This window comes from Rhinolophus sinicus, linkage group LG18 (assembly GCF_036562045.2).
Source record: "Rhinolophus sinicus isolate RSC01 linkage group LG18, ASM3656204v1, whole genome shotgun sequence".
Classification (NCBI taxonomy): Eukaryota; Metazoa; Chordata; class Mammalia; order Chiroptera; family Rhinolophidae; genus Rhinolophus; species Rhinolophus sinicus.
In genome coordinates, this window is record NC_133767.1 from 16,798,188 (window position 1) to 16,818,360 (window position 20,173).

The 20,173-nt window shown below is 53.8% G+C and overlaps 1 protein-coding gene across 2 annotated transcripts in view; it reads right to left on the reverse strand.

Annotated features, from left to right (window-relative positions):
- The window catches only part of GSG1L (GSG1 like), a 192,904-nt gene that overhangs the window by 21,770 nt on the left and 150,961 nt on the right, over positions 1-20,173 (reverse strand). For both annotated transcript variants that reach the window (XM_074322757.1, XM_074322758.1), the window contains 2 exons: positions 9,738-9,849; positions 4,526-4,693 (listed from right to left, as the gene is read on the reverse strand). In XM_074322757.1, coding sequence (XP_074178858.1) covers positions 4,526-4,693; positions 9,738-9,849 — 280 coding nt within the window. The remainder of the gene's footprint in view (positions 1-4,525; positions 4,694-9,737; positions 9,850-20,173) is intronic.

Here is a 20,173-nt window from a genome sequence, read left to right on the forward strand (position 1 = left end):
CGGCTAACTCCCACCCATCTCCTACTCTCACATCACACCAAACTGCTAAGATTTTCCTAAATACACATGTGTGTCCCCCGTCTTGGCCTTTGCTCATTCCTGCGTTTGCTGCCTGTGCCTGAGGACGCCTTCTCGCACCCACCGCCCATCTGGCCGGTGAGCGCTGTGAGTGTCTTTAAAATCTGGGCTCAAGGGTCTCATCTATGAAGGCTTTCTGTCCTCTCCCTCCCCCCGGGGTGGGGGGGGGTCAGCCCTTCACCTGGAGTCGCCCCCAGCAGACCCACCCATCACAGCACCCATGGCACTTTGCCACACTCAGCAGCGCCAGGGCCAGAGGGCCAGGCAGGTGACAGCGGCAGGCGCTCCCCTGTCCAGCCTATTGTCACCATGTCAACATGTCACCAGGGGCCCAGTGTTTCCAGACCCTCAGCTTTCTCATGACAAGCCAAAAACCTTGATGTTTTTTAAAACAAGAAATCTCTTGATTTTTAAAACTCACACAATACTTAAGAAATGTAAAACCATCATAGGGGCCAAACTAAGCACATCTACAGGCAAAATTCTCTGAGGGCCTCTCGTTGGCAACGTGTGTTATGCTCTCTTCTCCGGCACAGGCTGTGTCTGTACAGGGGAAGGTTTCTGGCAGCGGTAGGGAGTGGGGACCCCCCGCCTCCGCTTTGTGCCAGAAACTTAATCGCATCATCTCATGTAAGCCTCACATCAAAACTGCAAAAAAAGTTCCAGCCCATTTTCCAGCCAGAAAAACTGAGGCACAGAGGCTGTGCATTCACAGCTAATAAACCACAGAGTTCATTTCAACTCTGGTCTATTTCTTCATGTCTCCTGCTGGGGTTAAATGAGTGCGTACAGGTAGGTGCCAGAAGAGTGCTGGCAACGGGAGACAGTGTACAACTTGGTGCTACGATGAACAGCATCGGCATTATGGACACTCAGCACTGTAACTCACTGAGCTCCTATGGATCCAGGGACCCGGGACCACGTGGAAAGCAAGGACACCCTCTCGCAGCGAGCACACAGGAGGAGGCAGACCCAGACAAGAAAGCAAGTGAATCAACAAGCTCAGAGAGGTACGCGCTGCCATGCAAGGTGGAGTGACCGAGGGTGATCTGAGTGGAGCAGGAGCTGCCCTCTCTGGGTCTTTTGCTCCCCCCACCAGCCCCGTCCCCAAGCTTTCCTGTGGGAGGCAGATGGATGTTCATTCAGTGCCGCTGAAATCCCCCTGGAGTCCAATCCAATGGGTCTCATTTAACTTCCACACCTTATTACTTGGACCCTCCCCTCGAGAGGCCACATTAAGATGCTTTCCTTGGGAAGAATACACAGGTGACACTGGGAGGGTTTAATTCCAGAAGTTTCTCCTAGCAGGCCAGGCTGCTCAGAGGCATAGGGTATAGGCTCCCTCTACCCCACACCCAACACGTGTGCATACTGGCCCCTGGGCTATTCTCTCCTCTCTCCTCTCCTCTCTCTCTCTCTCCCCCTCCACCCCTCCCTTCCTTCCTTTTTCTGCACATCGCCATGTTTCAGAGCCCCTGAAAACCTGTCAGGATTTCAACTCCTCCTTAGACCTGCAATAGCCTCACTCCTACAGAGAAAAATCCAACAGGACCGGGGTGGGATGAGGCTGGGTGGGGGTTCAGGCCCTTCCTGCTCCCTCAGTCCCCCCAGCCCCAGGTCACCATCTTGCCCTCAGCCAGGAGGACGGCAGTAGAAGCCTAGATGAAGTGAATCCACCACCTCTCCAGCTGGTGACGGGGAGACCCTGCCCGCCCTCCCCCGGGCACGAATCCTCTTACCCCCTCTGCATTCATGACCTGCCTTGCATGTCACCTGCCCTCACGCTGTGGGCCTCGTGGACTCCCCTCAGTGCCAGGCACAGACTACTGCTCAGTCCTGAGAGGCCACATATCCCAGGGACTGACCTGGTTCAAATCCCAGCATTGGCACTTACCAGCTGTGTGACCTTGAACAAGCCACTTTACCTCTCTGTGCCTTGATTGCACATCTATAAAGTGGGGATACAACAGTCCCTACTACCTCACAGAGGTGCTGTGGATTTAGCGCCTAAGGCATTTAGAGTCGTGTCTGGCACAGGGCAAGTACCACGTAATTGTCGGCTGTGCTCATATGAGAATTACAGTCGTAAAATCTAAAGCGCCATCTTCATCTCCATCCTGAGCTCACCATTCCTGAACTTTATCCACTGCATCTGTAGCAGAAGGGACAGGAACTCACACACACACAAAACGCCCTCCCTGTGTCCAGCACATTACCTGACTTATCAAATGTGAGCCTTCCCAGGACGCCTCTGGGCCTTCCCAGGATGCCACTCTGGGCTCTCCCACTGTGAGTCACAGGAAACCAGACCAGAGGGGCTAAGTGACTTGCCCTGAGACACACAGCAGCAAAATGACAGAACTGGAACACTCACTGAAGTAGGGGCGGGGTGGGGTGTGCTCCAAAACCCTGCTCTACCTACAGCACTCCCCGGAATCCCCAAGGAGTAGGAAACATGCACAGGTGGTGCCCTGGATCTCTTCCTATGTCCCTAGCTGCAGGCGGGGGGACCTGGCCACTGCAGGATTTCAGCCCCGCCGCTGGGCCACCTGCAAACCTGTGCAGAGATCTGTTCCTGCGTTCGAGGCTCCTTGTGGGGAAGGTACCAAAAAAAAAGACAGAAAAAAATTAGGACAGCCCAGCTAAGCGGAAATGCTCTCCTCGGAGAGGAAGGGAAATAAAATTTGATGAACCCCTGCATAACGCTCAAGTTATGAATGTGGAAAGTGATATCCGGCACGGACGCTGGGAAGCAGTCATCTCCACACCGTTGGGGCCCGAGCAGTTAGGGACCATTCGAACCGGGGCACCAGCTGACAAAGCCTCTTGGTACGAAGCAGCCCTGTCTTCTGCCTCAGCAAAACAAGGTTGCCACAGATGCCCCAGGCTCCCCCACAGCTCAGGGGACAATTGATATAGTGTTAAGGGGAGGGTTAGACATCCAGCTGTTTATATGGCTGCTCTACACATTTCCTGAGCGCCCTCCATGGGTCCCACCTTCCTAGTGGACATGCTCTGGCCACAGCTGCGGGCGAGGCAGGCCATATGCCAGGTGAGCCCGACCTCCCTGGCCACAGCTGACTCACCTGGACACCTGCTCTGGGACTTTGGTGGCAGGAGTGGGGGGTGGGGGAGTGCTGGGATGCTGACTCTGATGGTTGTGGGGCTCGAGCTGAAAGGGCACGAGGCAGTCAGGGCTGAGGTCTCCAAAGAAGAGATTTAGTCAAACACAAACACACATACACACACACACTTAATGAGCACTTACTAGGTGCCTGGCTCAGTTCTAGGTGCTCAGAATACAGTGGGGACAGGACAACACAGCCCTTCTATCGTGAAGCTCACCGTCTACACACCATCAAACAGATAAACAAACGGAATGAGGTCAGACTGTACAGGTGCTGTGATAAAAACATAGCAGCGGGGTAGAGCGTAACCAGGAGAGGGTGTAGGGGGCGTGTGCAAATTTAGGCCAAGTGATTATGGAAGACGTCACTGAGTAGAGGCCTGAGTGAGCCAGCCAGGTGAGTTTTCTAGGCAGGCACACAGCAGGTGCAAAGGACCCAAGGTGGCGTGAGCTGGCAGTGTTCAAGGCACAGAAAGGAGGCCCACGTGACAGAGATGACAGCTTCTGTAACAGAGAGAGGTCCCTGTGTGGCCCCCACTGTGGCCTGCCATGTGACCCCTTGGCTTGCACCCCTTCCACGTGCCCCACGGAGAGTCCGACTCCTCAATGCTGCCCAGTTGCACAGCTTCCTGCCCCCTTTTCCTACTCAGACTCGGTCCTGAGAACCTTTCACTTCCCTGCCACGGAAAGACATTGTGGCGTGGCCAATCGGCTGCCCCAGAAACAGACTGTGTGATAAGACTTTGGGTAAGGTCGTTTCTGCAGGAGGTGGTCCCAGGAAATATGCTAACCATGTGCCTGCCTGTCCTTCCACCCACCCATCCATCCACACATACGTACATACATACATACATACATACACCGCCATCGACTGTCACCTCCTCCGTTCCCAGCTGGACTCTGAGGATTCAGGTGACCAGATGTGGTCCCTTCCCTCCAGGAGCCCCCATTCTCTAGTTGCCATCCCCAGTCCCGCTGCTGCTCCTCTTGTCACTCAGCGCTGTGACAGCCCAACAAGGACACCTCCGCTCAGCCTTTGCGTGCCTTGGTTCTAAGACGCGTGGGGCCAAATGGCAAACACTCCAGTGCAATTTCCTTCCTGCTTTCTCAGGTGCTGCTTACCTAGGCCTGCGGCAACCTGACGCCCCATAACACAGCAAAATGTCCCAGGAATTCCAACACAGTGGGGTCCACACTGCCTCGTTCAGTCGGCCCCTTGCACCCCCACCCCCCCAGAACACTTCTGTCAGACCACGACTGGAGCCCTGCGGCCACCGAGCCTACACCCCGGTGATGGCCGAGGCGACCGTGTGCACTGACCTCTCCCGGAAGTACTTGATGGCTTCAGGGTCTATGAAGGTCGGCTCCTCGCGGTAACCCTGCTCGAAGACCTTGCGCTTGTGCCGGAACTCAATGACCGTCTTGGTGTAGGAGTTGAGTGTGGTCACAGAGGCTGCCATGCAGCAGGTAAAGGAGCCCCACGCCAGGCTGCCGAGAGGTGAGGAGAGAGGTGCCAGTGAGGGGGGGCAGGGGCAGCGAGCCCACCCACCGCGCGTCCCTCCGCGGCCCCCTCACATCTGCGGGAAGACAGTCTTGTTTGACCCCTGTAATGCACACGTGACAGAGGTCGTTCCTGGGAGGCGAAAAGAGAACGAGTCACGCCCCCCCCGGGGGCCCACGCCGGGAAGGTCACCCGGATACACGCCTGCTTGTGCTGCGTCTTGGAGGATGAGTCAGGGTTTGCAGGGGAAAGGCCATTCCAGGAAGAGGGCAGAGTGTGCGCCAAGGCACGGAGGCAGGCGGCCTCGGAACCTTCCACAAACTAGGGGGTTGGGCATGCTGGAGCAAGAGGGTTGGAGCTGATGATAGAGAAGTAGATGGGGGGCAGACACCCTAAAGCCTGGGTTTCCATGGGAGTTAAATTACTTTCGTTCACGTGTGACCTTGGCGGAGATGCCTAACCTTCTGCCTCAGTCCTGACAGCCATTTTAAGGGACGTAACGAGAGCTCCACCTCGCAGGCTTGTTGCAAGCATTGAAGGAGGTGACGATCCGTTAAAAAAGCGTCTTAGAGTAGGGCTGGGCACAAAGCAGGTGGCACCAACCTTAATCTTACCCCGTCCCTTCCCCTCCCTGGGGGGCCTGCCTTGGCATTGTCACAGGCAGACCCGGAGAGAGCGGAGACCCAGAGCTGGAAAAAGGAGCCGGCAGGAGAGCTGGAGGGTTCAGCGCGAGAGCAGAGGCTGCAGCCAGGGCTGGACCCTAATGAAATACTTAAGTCCGGGGAACCAACGTGAGCAACAAGCCAGGTGGGGGATGGGCCCCGGGCGAGTAGAGCGCGGGCTGCGTGCGCGCTCCCTGGCTCGCATCCTCTGGGATGTTTGGGTCACGTGCTTCTATACTCAAAGGCCCAATGTCATTATCACCATTTATCATCACTGTCTCTTACCGAGCACGCTAAGAGCTTGGTCCCACAGTCCTGACAACGGCCCCTAAACTTACATTCTATTAGCTCTGCCCTCCAGACGGACGCTGAGGCGCAGAGAGACTGGCTCGCCTGCCTGTAAGGCCAGCATTCTCTACTCAGTGGTCACACACGTGGTTTCACAGGGTCCTCATGGTAACTTGTCTCCAAAGAAGGCCCCCGTGAGCCACACGTCCTGGGGCTCATGGTTCCTTGGCTCCTTCTCGATGAATCTGGCCCCATCAGATGCCCTTGCACCACAGAATACAGCAGAACTGACCCTGTCCCAAGGTCATCAAATAAACTCGTAGCTTCTGCTTGGATCTCTGGGAACGCTCGCTCCCTGCCGGGACCCAGCCACAGGCTGGGAAGCCGCTCCTGGGGGCAGCCCTGTCTGCGCCCCCGGTGCCCACCGCAGCCTGCCAGCCCCATGTGGGCCCGTCTTGGCCACCCAACCTGGCAGTGCCCCAGATGACCCCAGGGCCAGCTGACATAGGACTGAGGCCACCCACTGAGAGCAGTCAGCCCACTGAACCGTGACAGGTGATCAGACATTGTTATTTTTTGCCACTAAATTTTGGAGTGATGTGTGATACATCAACTGAGCACAGGAGTGCCACTCACAGGAGTTCCGTGTGGTGGAAACTCAGGCTACGCCCGTTTTACGGCTGAGGACACCAAGGCACAGGGAGGGTGAGTGACTTGGCCAAAGTCCACAGCTGGCAAGAGTCAGAGGCAGGAGCTGTGGCAGAGGCCCCCCGTCACCACCCGTGCACACTGCCTCAGAGGCCCAGCACGGCATGTCAGGGTCAGGTCTAACCTAACCCGGTGAGGTCAGACTCACCAGGCGACCTTCACCTTGCTGAGCAGGTGTCCCTCCCAGGAGCTGGCCTCCTCCCACCCCCCTCAAGCCCCTGTAGTCTGTTCTTTCCTGCTGGGCCAGCAGACAGAGGCTGCTGCGGTCTTGCCTTGGAGCTGGTCTGCTCTCCAGCGCCTGGGGCTCTGGGGCCGGAATTTTGACAAATGGCCTGACACATATTAAACAAGAGAGATGACACTGCATACCCCTGGCAAGGCCCCAGATGCGAGGGATGAAAAATAGAGCTGATCCATCTTGCAGGCCTCGGTGACAAGGAGAAATGGACCAGCCCCAATAGGGGCTGCAAGTGAAATGGGAGTCCGCTGCTGCTTGGGAGGACGGCCCAAGGGAGCAGAGCAGCAGGGCAGGACACGCGGCTTCCAGGGCAAAAGGTTCGCGTGGCAATAGCTGCGGGCTCGGTTCTAGGCGCTGAGTGCCATGGGCTTCAGGGAAGAGAGGCCTGTGGGAGGATGGGGTTTGGAATCCTGGGCAAGTGACTTAGCCTCAGTTTCCACATATGCAATAACAGTATATCAATAATGGTAACATTAAAAGAGCCGGTGTTCACCGCACACTCGTATGTGTCAAATAGTGTGCCAAGCACCCGTGAACTGTCGTACTGTTACCCCATCGTCTCCTAGAGGCAGGTTGGAAGCATGGGCTCTGGAGCCAGACTGCCTGGGTTCAAATCCCGACTCTGCCACTCACAGGCTGGCTTACCTTGGGCACATTACTCAAGTTCTCTGTGCTTCCTTTTACCCTCCACGTAGGGCCCACCTCACACATTGTCGTGATGACACGCCTGTGGTCAGTACATGTAAGAGAATCGTACAGATGGCCAACACTCAAAAATGTCCATTCCGTTCCTTTGTCTCCTGCTCTAACTCAAAATAACTAACCTCCAAGGTGAGGATCTCAGGAAGTAACTTCCAGTACGGGAAAGGAAGGATGCATAAAAGGGAGCCAGAGCCTGTGCCGGTTCCCTGCCGTGATTCTACATAAAAGGAGTCGGGGATGGTGTTGACGGGTCAGGGTCCCTTTAAGCCACACAGAGCGGGGGAAGGGGCAGAAATGTAGCAGGAGTCACCACTGCTCTGCAGTGGGGTCTTTCTTAGTCATAGCTCTTCCTGCCCCATCCTGACCACCTTTCCCCAAAGATGCTCTCTCACCACCACGTCCTTCCATCTGCTGTTCCCGCTGCCCAACACACTAGCTTATCCCCTCCTCTGCCTGTTTTCCTGACCACATTCTTTCCTGAGGACCCCCCCGCCAGGAGCTGTGTCAGTGACCACTCCTCTGTGCTCCCACAGTTGTCTGTGGGGACCCACCCCCAGCATCATAGCACAGTTCATGTGTCTCGGTTGGGTTGCAATGCTGTCTTGGCCACTGTCGTACACCCGCTTCCCTGCCACCCTGCACCTAGGAGACTGGTCCCAAGTACGTGCTCAATAAACGTGTTAAATGACTGAGTGGATAAAGGGTCCCCAGCCACCAGAACCAGACCTGCTGACCCTGGGGAACGGACGACTGTGGTCACTGTCTTTCCAGCACATATTCCTTCTTCTGATAACAGCCCACTCCACCCCCACCTCACCCGCAAATTTTCCACTGGGGACCTCCCCTTTTCCTCTCTCTGTCCAAGGCTTTGGGTGGGGCCAGCACCATCCTCTGGACCATGTGACTCAGGCCAGGCCAATTAGAGCAGCCCAGTTTCCTCAGGGCCTAAAATCATTGGTTGAGGGATGGTCACGTGAGTTCAGCTGAGACAGTGAAAGTCATCACCAGGGTTTTGGCTGGAAATACTGGAAAGAAGTCCCAACTCTCTGCTCATATTGCTACATTTGTAAGATGTAAGCCTAGAACTGGGTATGCCAATCACCATTGTTATCCCTTGGGGAAAAGATGCTTGTGAATGGAGCCATCACAAAGGGAACAGAGACAAACAAGAGGGAGAGAATGACTGAGTCTCTAATGAATCCCCCTGGTCGCCTGGATCCAGCCATGCCTGAAGGAGACTTTTGGTTGCTCATTCAGCATCCATTCCACCCACTCACCATTTGAGAGCTTTTGACTCATGCCTAGCTCCAGAGATGGGCCTGGTCAAGCTGAGCTGATAAGCTCATGACATTCCCCCAGCCGTGGTGCTTATTTAAGAGAGAGAAAATGGCCTAAGTTGTGCTCATCAGAGGGAAGCTTGGGATTTTAGGCAACACTGGGGAAAGAGAAGCCCTGTCTTTCCCTGTATGTGAAGGAAGAAGCACCAGCCTCAGGAAGAGCTGTCTGACCACCAGGAGGGACGCCTGCCCAGGGACAGAGTTAACGTGAGGGGGCAATGCTCAGACGATCACAGAAGATGAGAACTCAGGCCTGATGACATCAGCAATGCTGGACCGAGCGGACCCGGAAGTCCATACCACAGCTGCACTTTCCATGTTCAGGAACCAGTGAGTTTGCATATCGCTTAGACTAGTGTGGGTGGATGTCTCACTTACAACCCACACCCCCTACCTGACCCACTTGTACTTTCCAGTTACATGAACTAATACCAATCCTTGTTTACTTAAGCTTGGGGTTCCATCACTTGCAAGCAAAAGAATCCTGACAGATTCTGCCTTTCTGTTGCACACCGTGCTCTGAGGTGCTGACCCTGCCCCCTCACTGGGGTCCCCCTAACCCGTTGGGCCACCCAGAACCCTCCATGGCTCACATGCCTGCAGGTCTCAATACTTTCTATCTCCAGCAGCTACTAAGGCAGGGGTTGGCAAGCTTGCTTTGCCCAGGGCCAGGCAGTAAATATTTTAGGCTTTGTGGGTCATTCAGCCTCTGTCACAACTGCTCAACTCTACCCCAGAGCGAGAAAACAGCCGTAGACAACATATAAATGATGACCGTGGCTGTGTCCCAATAAAACTTTATTTATGGACACTCAATTTGCATTTCACATCATTTTCCCATTTCACAAAATATGATTCTCCTTTTGATTTATTTTCCAGCATTTAAAACGCAAAACCGTCCTTTGCTTGAGGGCTGATTAAAAGAGGTGGTGGGCTGGATTTAGTCCGCATCCCCGAGTTCGCTCCCAGGTCTAGTGTCTCAAAGCACCTTTGGACTCTGGACTTTGTACCCCGCCTTCCTCTGTACCGCTACTGGGCTGAGCTGAAGTCCCAGCATGCCTCGGGGCTCTGTGTCTGACAGTCACAAGCCACTTACCAGAAGGACCACCCGTAGTCCCAGGAATGGGGTCTCCAGTCTTCAGGGCCAAGGCTCACGGTGACCTGGAACACCTGTGTGTACATCATGTGGGCCACCATTCCCAGGAGACCTGTGGGCAGAGCAGAGAGAGGCATCAGCAAGCCAGGTGGGGCCGTGTGCAGCGCCACCGGCCTGTTAGTGCTGGGGGACAACGTGGATCCCCCCAACCCCCCCACCCCCACCTGGGGAGGACGGTTGCCCGGATCAGAGCACAGGAGGCCAGACAGAGGCAGTTTCTAAGCCAGCGGACGAGCTTGAGTTGGAGCCAGAGAGCAAAGGGCAGCCCTGGAGAAACTGAAGCAAGGGAGACAGAGTCAGATCTGCGTACGGAGGGGCAAACTGTCTCCATTAAGAACCAGGTAAGTAAATATTTTTGGCTCTATGGGCCACTTGGTCCTGTTGCAACTATTCAGCTCTACTGCTGTCGTGCAAAGGAGCCATGGACCGTATGTCAATGGATGAGCATGGATGTGTTCCAATAAAACTTTATTTACAAAAGCAGGATCGGGCAGGGTGTAGCCCGTGGGCTGTGGTCTGCTGATGCCCGTGTTAGAGGCTCATTCGGGAGAAGCAGCCTAGAGAATGGTTTTCAAACTGCAGGTTTTTCTTCACTCACTAGACTAGTGGGTCAGGAAGACAACTCTACAGATTGCAACCAGCAGTACAAAAAAAAAAAAAAAAAAAAAGAATGGAATGGAATCGAACAGAAATATCTGCTACCATCGAATGTAGCAGGAGTAAATATTGTTTTGAGTGCCTGTGTGTGGGTGGTGATTGTAACATGAAAGGTTTTTCTGTGGCTCGTGGTCAAAATCCTTTGAGCCCACTGGCTGGGAGAACTGTGATTCCAAGCCATCTGCGCAGGGACCCGCTCTCCCCCATGTCACTGGGCAGTGCTGGGCAAGGCCCTTCACGCCTCTGAGCTCAGCTCTCCCAACCCTAAGATGGGGATTATGACAGCTAAGGGGAAGAAGAGTGCGTGAGACGAGGCAGCCTCGGGCTCTGGTGCCCACAGGACATGCACTCGTCACAGCCACCAGGGTTATTTGACACCTGGGGACACTTCTCTGGGTGAACTATGGTATCTGGATCCCTCATGGGTGTCACGGTGTGGGGCGACCTGGCATGGACCCCACTTCAGAAGGAGTGATATAGTATTGATGAGGAGGGATGGGGTCGGTGACAAGAGGAAGAAAGGAAACCAGTAAGGCTTGTGCACCTACTGTGTGCCAAGCACTCTGTCAGACTCCTTCACTTCCATGATCATTTCTTAACCTTCCCAACAACCCTCTGAAGTGCATGACCCTGATCATCGAATTTTCTCCAGAGGCTCCAGTGTGCTCAGGTTGCCTTCCTGTCCCTTGTCCCCAGGCCTGATGGAGACAGAGGGCTCGGAAGAGGTGGTCTGTGGCTCTGGGTCGGGATCAGCTCTCGTGGACACTTCCCACTGCTCTCTGACCTCAGATGAAGACTATTCTCCAGGGGGGCACCTGCATCAGGGAATCCAGGGGAAGGGTGACCATGGCAGGTGCTGAGCCCCCCAGAGGCCCCCTAAAGGCTCAGCCTCCCCCAGGCCCTCTGTGCCACACCCCACCCTTCATCACCCAGTGGGTGTGCTGGAGCTTCTCTGCTCCCTCTGCCTTGGTTCTGCTGGAAGGAGGAGACAAGGGGGTAAGCCATACGGATATCTTATTTTTATTTACTGGACACAATTCTTGGTGAACTTGCCAAATGTACATAACACATGTAGCTTATTTTTTAGAACAGGTGCGTGGGATTCCCTGATAACGATGTACTGTGTTTTATCCATCGATGATACCTGAAGTTACTTCCAGTTTTTGTTCTATAAACAATACTGCAATGAACACCCTTCTTCCAGTCTCACACAAATCCTCACTGAGACTTGACATTATAAACATTAATAATTTACCCATCGCGTGGTGAAAATGACACCTCAGCATCGTTTGCTTTGTATTTCCCTCATTATTGGTGAGCCTGGGCATTGTCCTCATGTTTATTAACCGTTTCTATTTCTTTTCCGATGAATGTGCCTGTCTGTATCCTTTGTCAGTTTCCTTCCTTCCTTCCTTCCTTCCTTCCTTCCTTCCTTCCTTCCTTCCTTCCTTCCTTCCTTCCTTCCTTCCTTTTTATCTGTTCCATTATCCATTGGTAGGAATTCTTTATATATGCTGGCTACTAATCCTGTCTGTTTATTAAATAGTTTACTGCTTGTCTTTTCCCATAGACAGATTTTTTTTTAAAGTAACAGACTTTACTTTTTTAGAGCCGTTTTGGGTTTACATAAAAATTGAGCAGAAGGTGCAGAGTTCCCATACGCCCCCTCTCTCTGCTCCTGTGGTACATACGTCACAATTGATGAACCAATATCAGTACATTATCATTAACTAAATTGATAGAGTATGCTAAAGTTCACTCTGCGTTGTACAGTTGTAGATTTTGACAAATGTTAGTGACACGTATCCACCATTATTGTGTTGAACAGTTTCATGGCCCTGAAAATCCCGTGTGCTCCGTTTATTCATCTATCCCTCCCGACCCCCACTGGGCCCCTGGCAACCACTGATCTTTTCATTGTCTCCATCGTTGTGCGTTTTCCAGGATGTCAGAGCTGGAATCACACAGTGTGTAGCTTCTCATTTAATAATCGGGATTTAAGTTTCTTCCATGTTTTTTCATGGCTGAATAGCTCATTTATTTTTACTGATGAACAATATTCCATTGTCTGGATGTGCCATGGAGTATTTATTTATTCACCCATTGAAGAAAGTCTTAGCTGCTTCCAATTTTTGGCAACAAAGCTGCTTTTGTCATACATTTTGATGTTTGATATAGTCAAATTTTATCAACTTTTTCCTTCTTGGTTTACACTTCCTGTGTCTACGTTAAGAAAACCAACACCATAAACACATTCTCCTAGACTTTTCTAACATACTTTTAGGTATTTGTGTTAATTCATCTGGAATTTATCTTGGTGAATGGTGTGAGGTAAGGATCTAACTTAATTTTTTTTGTTGTTTTTTTGGAAGGGAAACAGGACTTTATTGGGGAACAGTGTGTACTTCCAGGACTTTTTCCAAGCCAAGTTGTTGTCCTTTCAATTTTAGTTGTGGAGGGCACAGCCCAGCTCCAGGTCCAGTTGCCGTTACTAGTTGCAGGGGGCACAGCCCACTATCCCTTGCGGGAGTCAAACCAGCAACTTTGTGGTTGACAGGACGTGCTCCAACCAACTGAGCCATCCGGGAGCTCAGCGACAGCTCAGCTCAAGGTGCCATGTTCAATCTTAGTTGCAGGGGGCAGAGCCCACCATCCCTTGCGGGAGTCGAGGAATTGAACTGGCAACCTTGTGGTTGAGAGCCCACTGGCCCACGTGGGAATAGAACCAGCAGTCTTCGGCGTTAGGAGCACGGAGCTCTAACCGCCTGAGCCACCCGGCCGGTCCCAAATTAATTTTCTTAAATGAAAAAGCTAATTGCTTTGAACCCTTACAGAATGAACCAATCTCTCTCCACTGGTTTTAAATAACACATTCACACCATATTCCAAGCCCCACAGGTACATGAATCTATGTCCTACCCCTCATCATTCTGTGCCATGGAGCTCTCTGTCCCTGTGTCAGAGCCACACTGCTTTACTTAGTATAACTTACGGTGGAGCCTGTTACCTAGAAGGACATGTCTCCCCTCCTCCCTCCCAGTGCTCACTCCCTCTGCAATGGTTGCCCTACCCGGGAGCCCTGCCCCCCGGCTGGACCCCGACCCCTTCCTTAGCCCCCACCAGTACCCTCCTGAGGTCTGGACTTTGCTCTCCAAACCTCAGCTTTGCAACTTCTTCAGTTTCTTCCTCACATGAACAAGTCTAGATGCTCTCTGAGTTATATGACCTCTCAGTGCCTTGGTTTTCTCATCTATAAAATGGGAATAGTAGTAGACATTAGCAATTCCAATGAACATCCACTAAAGAAAGAATACATTCCTGAGAAGGCCCACTCCTTCTATCAAGACAGCGGAGACAGAACAGTATTTTAACACAAAACCTCGGCTTGACCCAGAAGCTGGACCCAGCCTGCTGGCAGAATAATTAATTTTCTGAATTGTTGGTTTAGAAAAGCATTGATCTCTCAATTGAACTCCATTTATCCCCAAATCTGAAAGGCCATGCTTTAAGAAAATTCAATAGATGAAAATTGCAATTCACTCAAAGATTGATTGGTGAAATTCTTGGATTGCATTTTAAAAATGCGGCTTCAAAAACCTGGCTCTCACCTGCGTTTCTGGAAGCATGTTTGTAAAGGGAGGTCCACCAACCGCTAGCATCTGTCACACGAACCCTCAGCAGAAGGAATTGTTTCCAATTCGTCTAAATTAAAAAGTGGCTTTCTGATGAGTTATGGCACCTCCTAAATTAGTGGCGGCTAAATGAACAAGGCTTCCTGCCGCAGCAGCTTCCTAGAGGGACCCACACCAGGAAAATCAGAGTTGTAAATCTCTTGCCCTCCTGTGGTTTCTGGAATCTCCCCCTCCTGACACCATAAACGGAATTCCCAGCCTGTGGGATGAGGCCGGCATGGCCCCTCCCTTCCTGGGGAACCCTGGAGGTGGGGGCTGCTGGCCAGGGCTCAGAGCTGCTCTGGACATGGTATCACCCAGAGCAGCAAGAGCTGTGTCGCGCCCAGCCTTGCCCTCACCAGTCAGACTGAGGGAGCCGAATTCTGTTGTCAAGTCCAGAGGGGCTGGCGTGGGGCCTGAATGAAGACACAATGTCAGGAGGATCAAAGATGAGCCCAGAGTAAAGCAGGGTGAAGCCAAGTCAAAGAGAGGGTCTGGTGTACTAGCTATGTGAGCTTGGGTAGGCTACCTCACCTTTCTGTGCCTCAGTTTCTTCTCCTGTAAAATGGGGATAACAGTCCCCACCTCATAGATTGGCGTCAGGATTGTGGCTTATGCTTCTAAAGTACTTAGAACAGTGCTTGGCACATAATAAACTCAATATCAGTGTTTCTTGAATGAATGAATGCATGAATGAATGAATGCATGCATGAATGAATGAATGAATGCATGCATGAATGCCTGGGACTCAGTGCATTGACTCACTAGACTACACACTAGCGCTGGGACTAAGTCTGTTTTGCTCTCCACTGAGTCCCCAGCACCTAGCCCAGGGCCTACCACACAGTGAATCGTCAATATGTGTTTGTTGAATGAATACGTGACCGTTGATTGCAAGTCACTTGCTGGTGTCAGGCTGCCTGGTGTAAAGATCTAGGGTCTGGGATATGTCTGGGCTAGGAGACGGCAAGATGTGAAAACTTGTGAGAGCAAGTTGTCAGCGTGAGCAAATGTCAGCGTCAGCACTCATTTATCCATCATTCACATTCCAGACACTGTGATGGGGGGTCGGTGGGGGGAGACTGGAATTAACCGACAGATGCCTGCTCTCAAGGGTCTCATGTTGTAGTGGGGAGACGCAAACAACGAGCACGCGATCTGAGAAAATGTCAGGTCGTGAAAAGGGCCGTGATGAAAATAAAAGAGCAAAGTACCAGAGAGTGAGTGCCTGGGGGCCATTTCAGAGTGGGCGGTCAGGGAGGGCCTCTCCGAGGAGGTGCCATTTCAGCAGAGGCTTGAAAGGGGAGCTGGAGGCAGCCACGTGGAGGCTGGGGGAAGAACATTCCAGAAAGAAAGGGCAAAGCCTTAAAGGCAGGACACAGCCTGACCTGTCAGGGAAAGGAGAGTAGACACTGGCACAGGGAGAGAGGGTAGGGTGGAGATGGCCAGGAAGGAGGGCAGAGGCCAGGTCACCCAGAGCTGCAGCCTCAGTGAAGAGCCTGGCTTTAACTCTAGGGATGATGGGAAACCAGGGGAAACCGTGAGCAGGGGCCTCATTGCTGTTTCAGGGTTGTTCTGGTTACTTTGTGAAGACAGATGATGGGTGTGGGGGAGGGGAGGGAGCCCTGTTGGGCGGCGGTTCTGGCCGAATTGCTGTTGGGCAGCTGATGGTGCCATTTTACTAAGATAAAGAAGACGCAGGGAGGAAGACGTTTGGGGGGGCAGAACCCCACTTGGGCCGTATTTGTGGGACATGCCTGTTTTATACCCAAGGTGAGATGTCACACAAACAGCTGGGTGTATACGTTTGAGGTTCAGGGGGCAGCCAGAGCTGGAGGTTTCACTGCATGAGCCCCTGGCATCTGTATGTGGGTCAAGACGACACCCCCTGGAGAGACTGGAGAGAGAGCAGAGAAGGGCCCAGATGGAGCCCGAGGGGCCAGCAGTGGAGGCCAAGGAGAGGCCTGGGCAGCAGGAGACACCAGACACCAGCCATGGAGGAGGGAGTGGCCCTTCATCAAAGATGAATGGCCGTTGGATTTGCCACCATGGAGGCAACAGGTGGGCACTGATGATTAACAGAGGCTCGGCTGGAACAGGCGGAAAGAAAGGAAACAGCCAACACTCGAGAGAAGGCGGAGAAGGAGGCACAACGTGCATGGCTGGTGGAGAAGCAGAAACGGGGGGAGCTGGGGAGCGCCTGGGCTTCGAGGAGGGGTCCCGAGGGAGGAGGGATCCCCAAAGTGACCAACTGGCAGGGAGAGAGTGATGGTGCAGGGCGTCCCCCCAGGGCAACTGCTGGGGCAAGAGAGAAAGAAGCCGGAAGTGTGGGCGGTTCTAGAAGACAAAGGGCTGGCTTGGACGGGAGCTGGGACACCTGGCCCAAGGACACAGGCAGGGGAGTGCAGACCCCAGTACTGGGGCGGCTTTGCCTCCCTCCTCCCCACCGAGGGGGGGCAGGCCAGCAGCTGACAGCCCCCCAGCAAGGCGGATGGTGTGTGGAGGGGGGTGGGGGGAGGTTGAGGAGTGAGGAGAAGGTGTGAACCAGTCTTTCCAGAGAGCAGGAAAACACAGACAAACCGGGGTGTGCACGTGGTCGGTGGGGCAGAGCGGAGGGAGTGCGCGCTGTGCACACAGGTTTAAGCGGAGCCCAGGCAGCACAGCTGGCCATGCCAGCGGTGCCTCCTCAGTCTGGGGGACACACAGTGGTGCCAGCCCATGATTCCTCTCTGGGGAGCGGGGGGATGGCTCCTGGCCCAGGAAACCCTCCCGGTCTGGAGATGCTGCCATCAGGATGGGATCTAAAGCAGACGCCCCGCTGACTCCCAGCATTCCTCTCGCATCCGGCCAGCCTCTCTTGCAAGATTGGATGCATTTTGCTGATGGCACGCTCCATTTAATTGAGGTATCAGGGAAGTGGCTGGTTAATTAACTTGTAATAGAGTTTATTTTAAAACATGCTAAGTTATTACTTAGAACACTCGGAGAGCACTCACGTCGACATAAATATTCTCGTGTCTGTGGATGTGATACCGATTTGCCGGCATCCACGCATGTCCTGTCAGGGACACAGGACATGGAGGGGCTGGTCAGCCCTGGGAGGAAGGTGAAGTCAGGTGACATATGGTAGGTGGCAGCAAAGGGACACCCCCCTCGAGGTGGCCTGACATTTAGTGAGTCACTGAGCATATACTGAGCCCCTGCTCTGGGCCAGACCTCCTTCTCGCTGTGGGGACACACCTGGAACAAGTGACCTGGCCCCCAATGCTGGGGGGGAGAGACAGACAAATTGGGGGCGGAGCAGCCACTAGGGCAAACCCAGGGGACCATGGGAAACCTAGCTGGGGAAAGGCTTCCAGAGGAGGTAACCTCCAGCTGAGAGATGAAGGGTCAGAGGGAGCAGGAAGCTGGGCCTGGCTGTGGGACCAGCTCCGGCAGAGCCCACAGGCAAAGCAGTTCGGTGGGGCTGCCACGAGCCATTAGGGCACATGGGTGGGGAGAGCAGCCGCTGGAGGGATGAACAAATCACTGCACAAAAAGTTCTGGAGCCATCTTAGGGAGTTGGATGTATCCTGAGGGCAATGGGCAGGAAACGGACAATGGTAGGCTAGCCAGGGGGTGACAGGTCTCTAGCTGCTGTGTGGAAGCTGAGAAGGGAGGTGGGAGCAGGGAGGCCCTGGAGGGGCAGAGTCAGCCCCCAGAGCGAGAGGGCACTGGGCCAGGGCCAGGGGTGGGCAGGTCCCCGGGGGAGCCACAGAGTGCCTGGCCCTGCTGGGATGGATGAATTCCCAGCAAAGCCCTGGCTGAGGAACCGGGACGGACTGGGGGAGCTGGTGGGACTGAGCCAATTCATATTGGCCCCAAAATCTCCTCCCACAGAAAACTTTGAGATTCTAAAGGCTGGCATCTCATGACACCGATCAGTGGGGGGCCGACAGAAAACATAAATCTATTTTATAAATTACCTGTGCGTATCTAAAATCCCCAGATGCTGTCCCAGCAGGGACCAAAGGCTGACTGTGCCCCGTGCTCTCCAGCCCCGGGGGGTGGGGGGTGGTGGGGGGGGAGGGACACCCATGCCACCAGGTCTACCTGCACTTAACACCATCCCCAAGAAGCTGAGCTGATATGTTTCAAGTTTGCCGAGATCTATTTTTAAAGAACAGGCTATTTTTAGATACTCTCCCGAGATCCCGCAGCCTCTCCGGGTAGCATATTTCAGGATTTACAAAGTCCTTCCTTACAGAGAACCTAAATCTTTCCAGCTACAATTTAAGCTCATTTCTTGCTCTGCCCTCTGAGGACCAGGGGGCTGAACGGCTGGCATCTCCTTGAGAGGAACCTTTCAGGCGTTGGGCAGTTACTGAGTCATCCCTCCTTCCTGTCTTCTTGGCACTCGCTCATCCTGGTTACTCCCCTTCTGCAAAGGTCTCCATCTAGACCACTGGAGTCATTCTCACCACTCTGTGTGGATACTGCCCATTTCTATCTGCCTTTCAAAGCGAAGGGGCTCACATCGGAGGTGGCATTTTATGGGAGACCTTCCCGTTTCAAGTAATAGGTTCACTAAACCTCCCCCCATCCCCCACCTCCCCTGCCCCCGCACAGCCTCCATCCAGCCCTGAGGCAGGGAATGGGCTCAGACCCTGTCCCCTAGGCGGGTCTGGAAGCGTCAGGAGGCCGTGACCCTGGTTCCTGGTGACTCTTGGGGTCGCCCAGGGCAATTTGGTGGTGGAAGGATTTTTGAGATTCATAGGTATTAATGCTGTCGCCACCGTTCCCTGTTACCCGCCTTCATTCCGGTAGCTAGCTATAAGGTCTCCACGGCCGCAGGGCACAGCTGTCACAGAAGACCGAGAAAACAGGACTGAAAGTCCTCAGGGATTTCAAAAGCCTACAGGCAGGCAGGCGTTTGAAGAAAAGGTTTGGAAGAACCTGATCAAGCAAATCTGCCCCTCGCCCTGGAGACCAGGTAGACCAGTCACCTGTCTCGGGGTGGGGGGAAGAAGGGGAGGAGGGGGAGAGGCTGGTGGGTCCCAGCAGAGAGTCCAGCTACAGAGACATGAGCATGGCACCTTCTGAGGACCCCCGATCCAGTATGTCTCCGGGAGCACAGAGGAGTGAAGCCAGCGCCACGACCCGAGCGCACACCGGACATCCTGGGAGCCGGGCCACGTGCTCGCAGACTCAGCCCGCATGTCCTCTGTGCAGAAAGAGTGATGGGATATTCATAAGCCCCCCAAGACGGAGGTGGGCCATCTCCCTAGAGGACGATGGTGGGAGAGGGAGGAGAGAGGCCCCTGGCCTGTGCTTGGGTGGGAATGAGTAAAGCAAGCTGGCGATCTCACACAGACACTCAGGACCCCTGGACGTGTACACACTCCCCAGCGCTCAGCCCTGCACCCCTCTCCTTAGCCCTCTCCCACATTCCACCCCAGAAAGTCACCTGCCGTGGGCACAAGGTCTTGACATTCTGCCCAGGCCTTGGACTAGGTTTGCCTCTGTAGACAGGTAGGGGCCACACGGACGGCCCCGGCCCTGTCTGCCGTGTGGCACCTTCTCAGCAGCTCCCAGCCAGCCCCACCCTAGCCTCTGGCTTCCTGCTGCTACATGGAGATCCCACACTTAGTAAGAGCCGGTCCGGGAGCTGTGAGAGAACAAGCAGACAGACTGCAGGGCAGAAGAGGAGGCAGTGCGAACGGCTCCCACAGGCCTCGACGACCTGTTCAGCTCTCCACATGTCCTTCTAGACACAACTGCCTGAGGCTGAGGAGACCATATCATTTATTGCCCAAATCAGAACACTTGAGCGAAAGGGGCCACCATTAACAATCACCCTGGGAAGCAGCCGTACAGGCACTGGATAATGACGGCAGGAAAAATGAATGGGGATGAGCCTCAGTCTCTCCAGGGATCCCTTTCCCCTTCCAGGGACTGACCATTTGATGCTCACAGCAGTCCTACTAATGTGCCCATTTCACAGGTGACAAAAAAGTGTGTTGAGGAGACGGCAAGAGCCTGACAGACAATGGGGAATCCAGGGGCGAC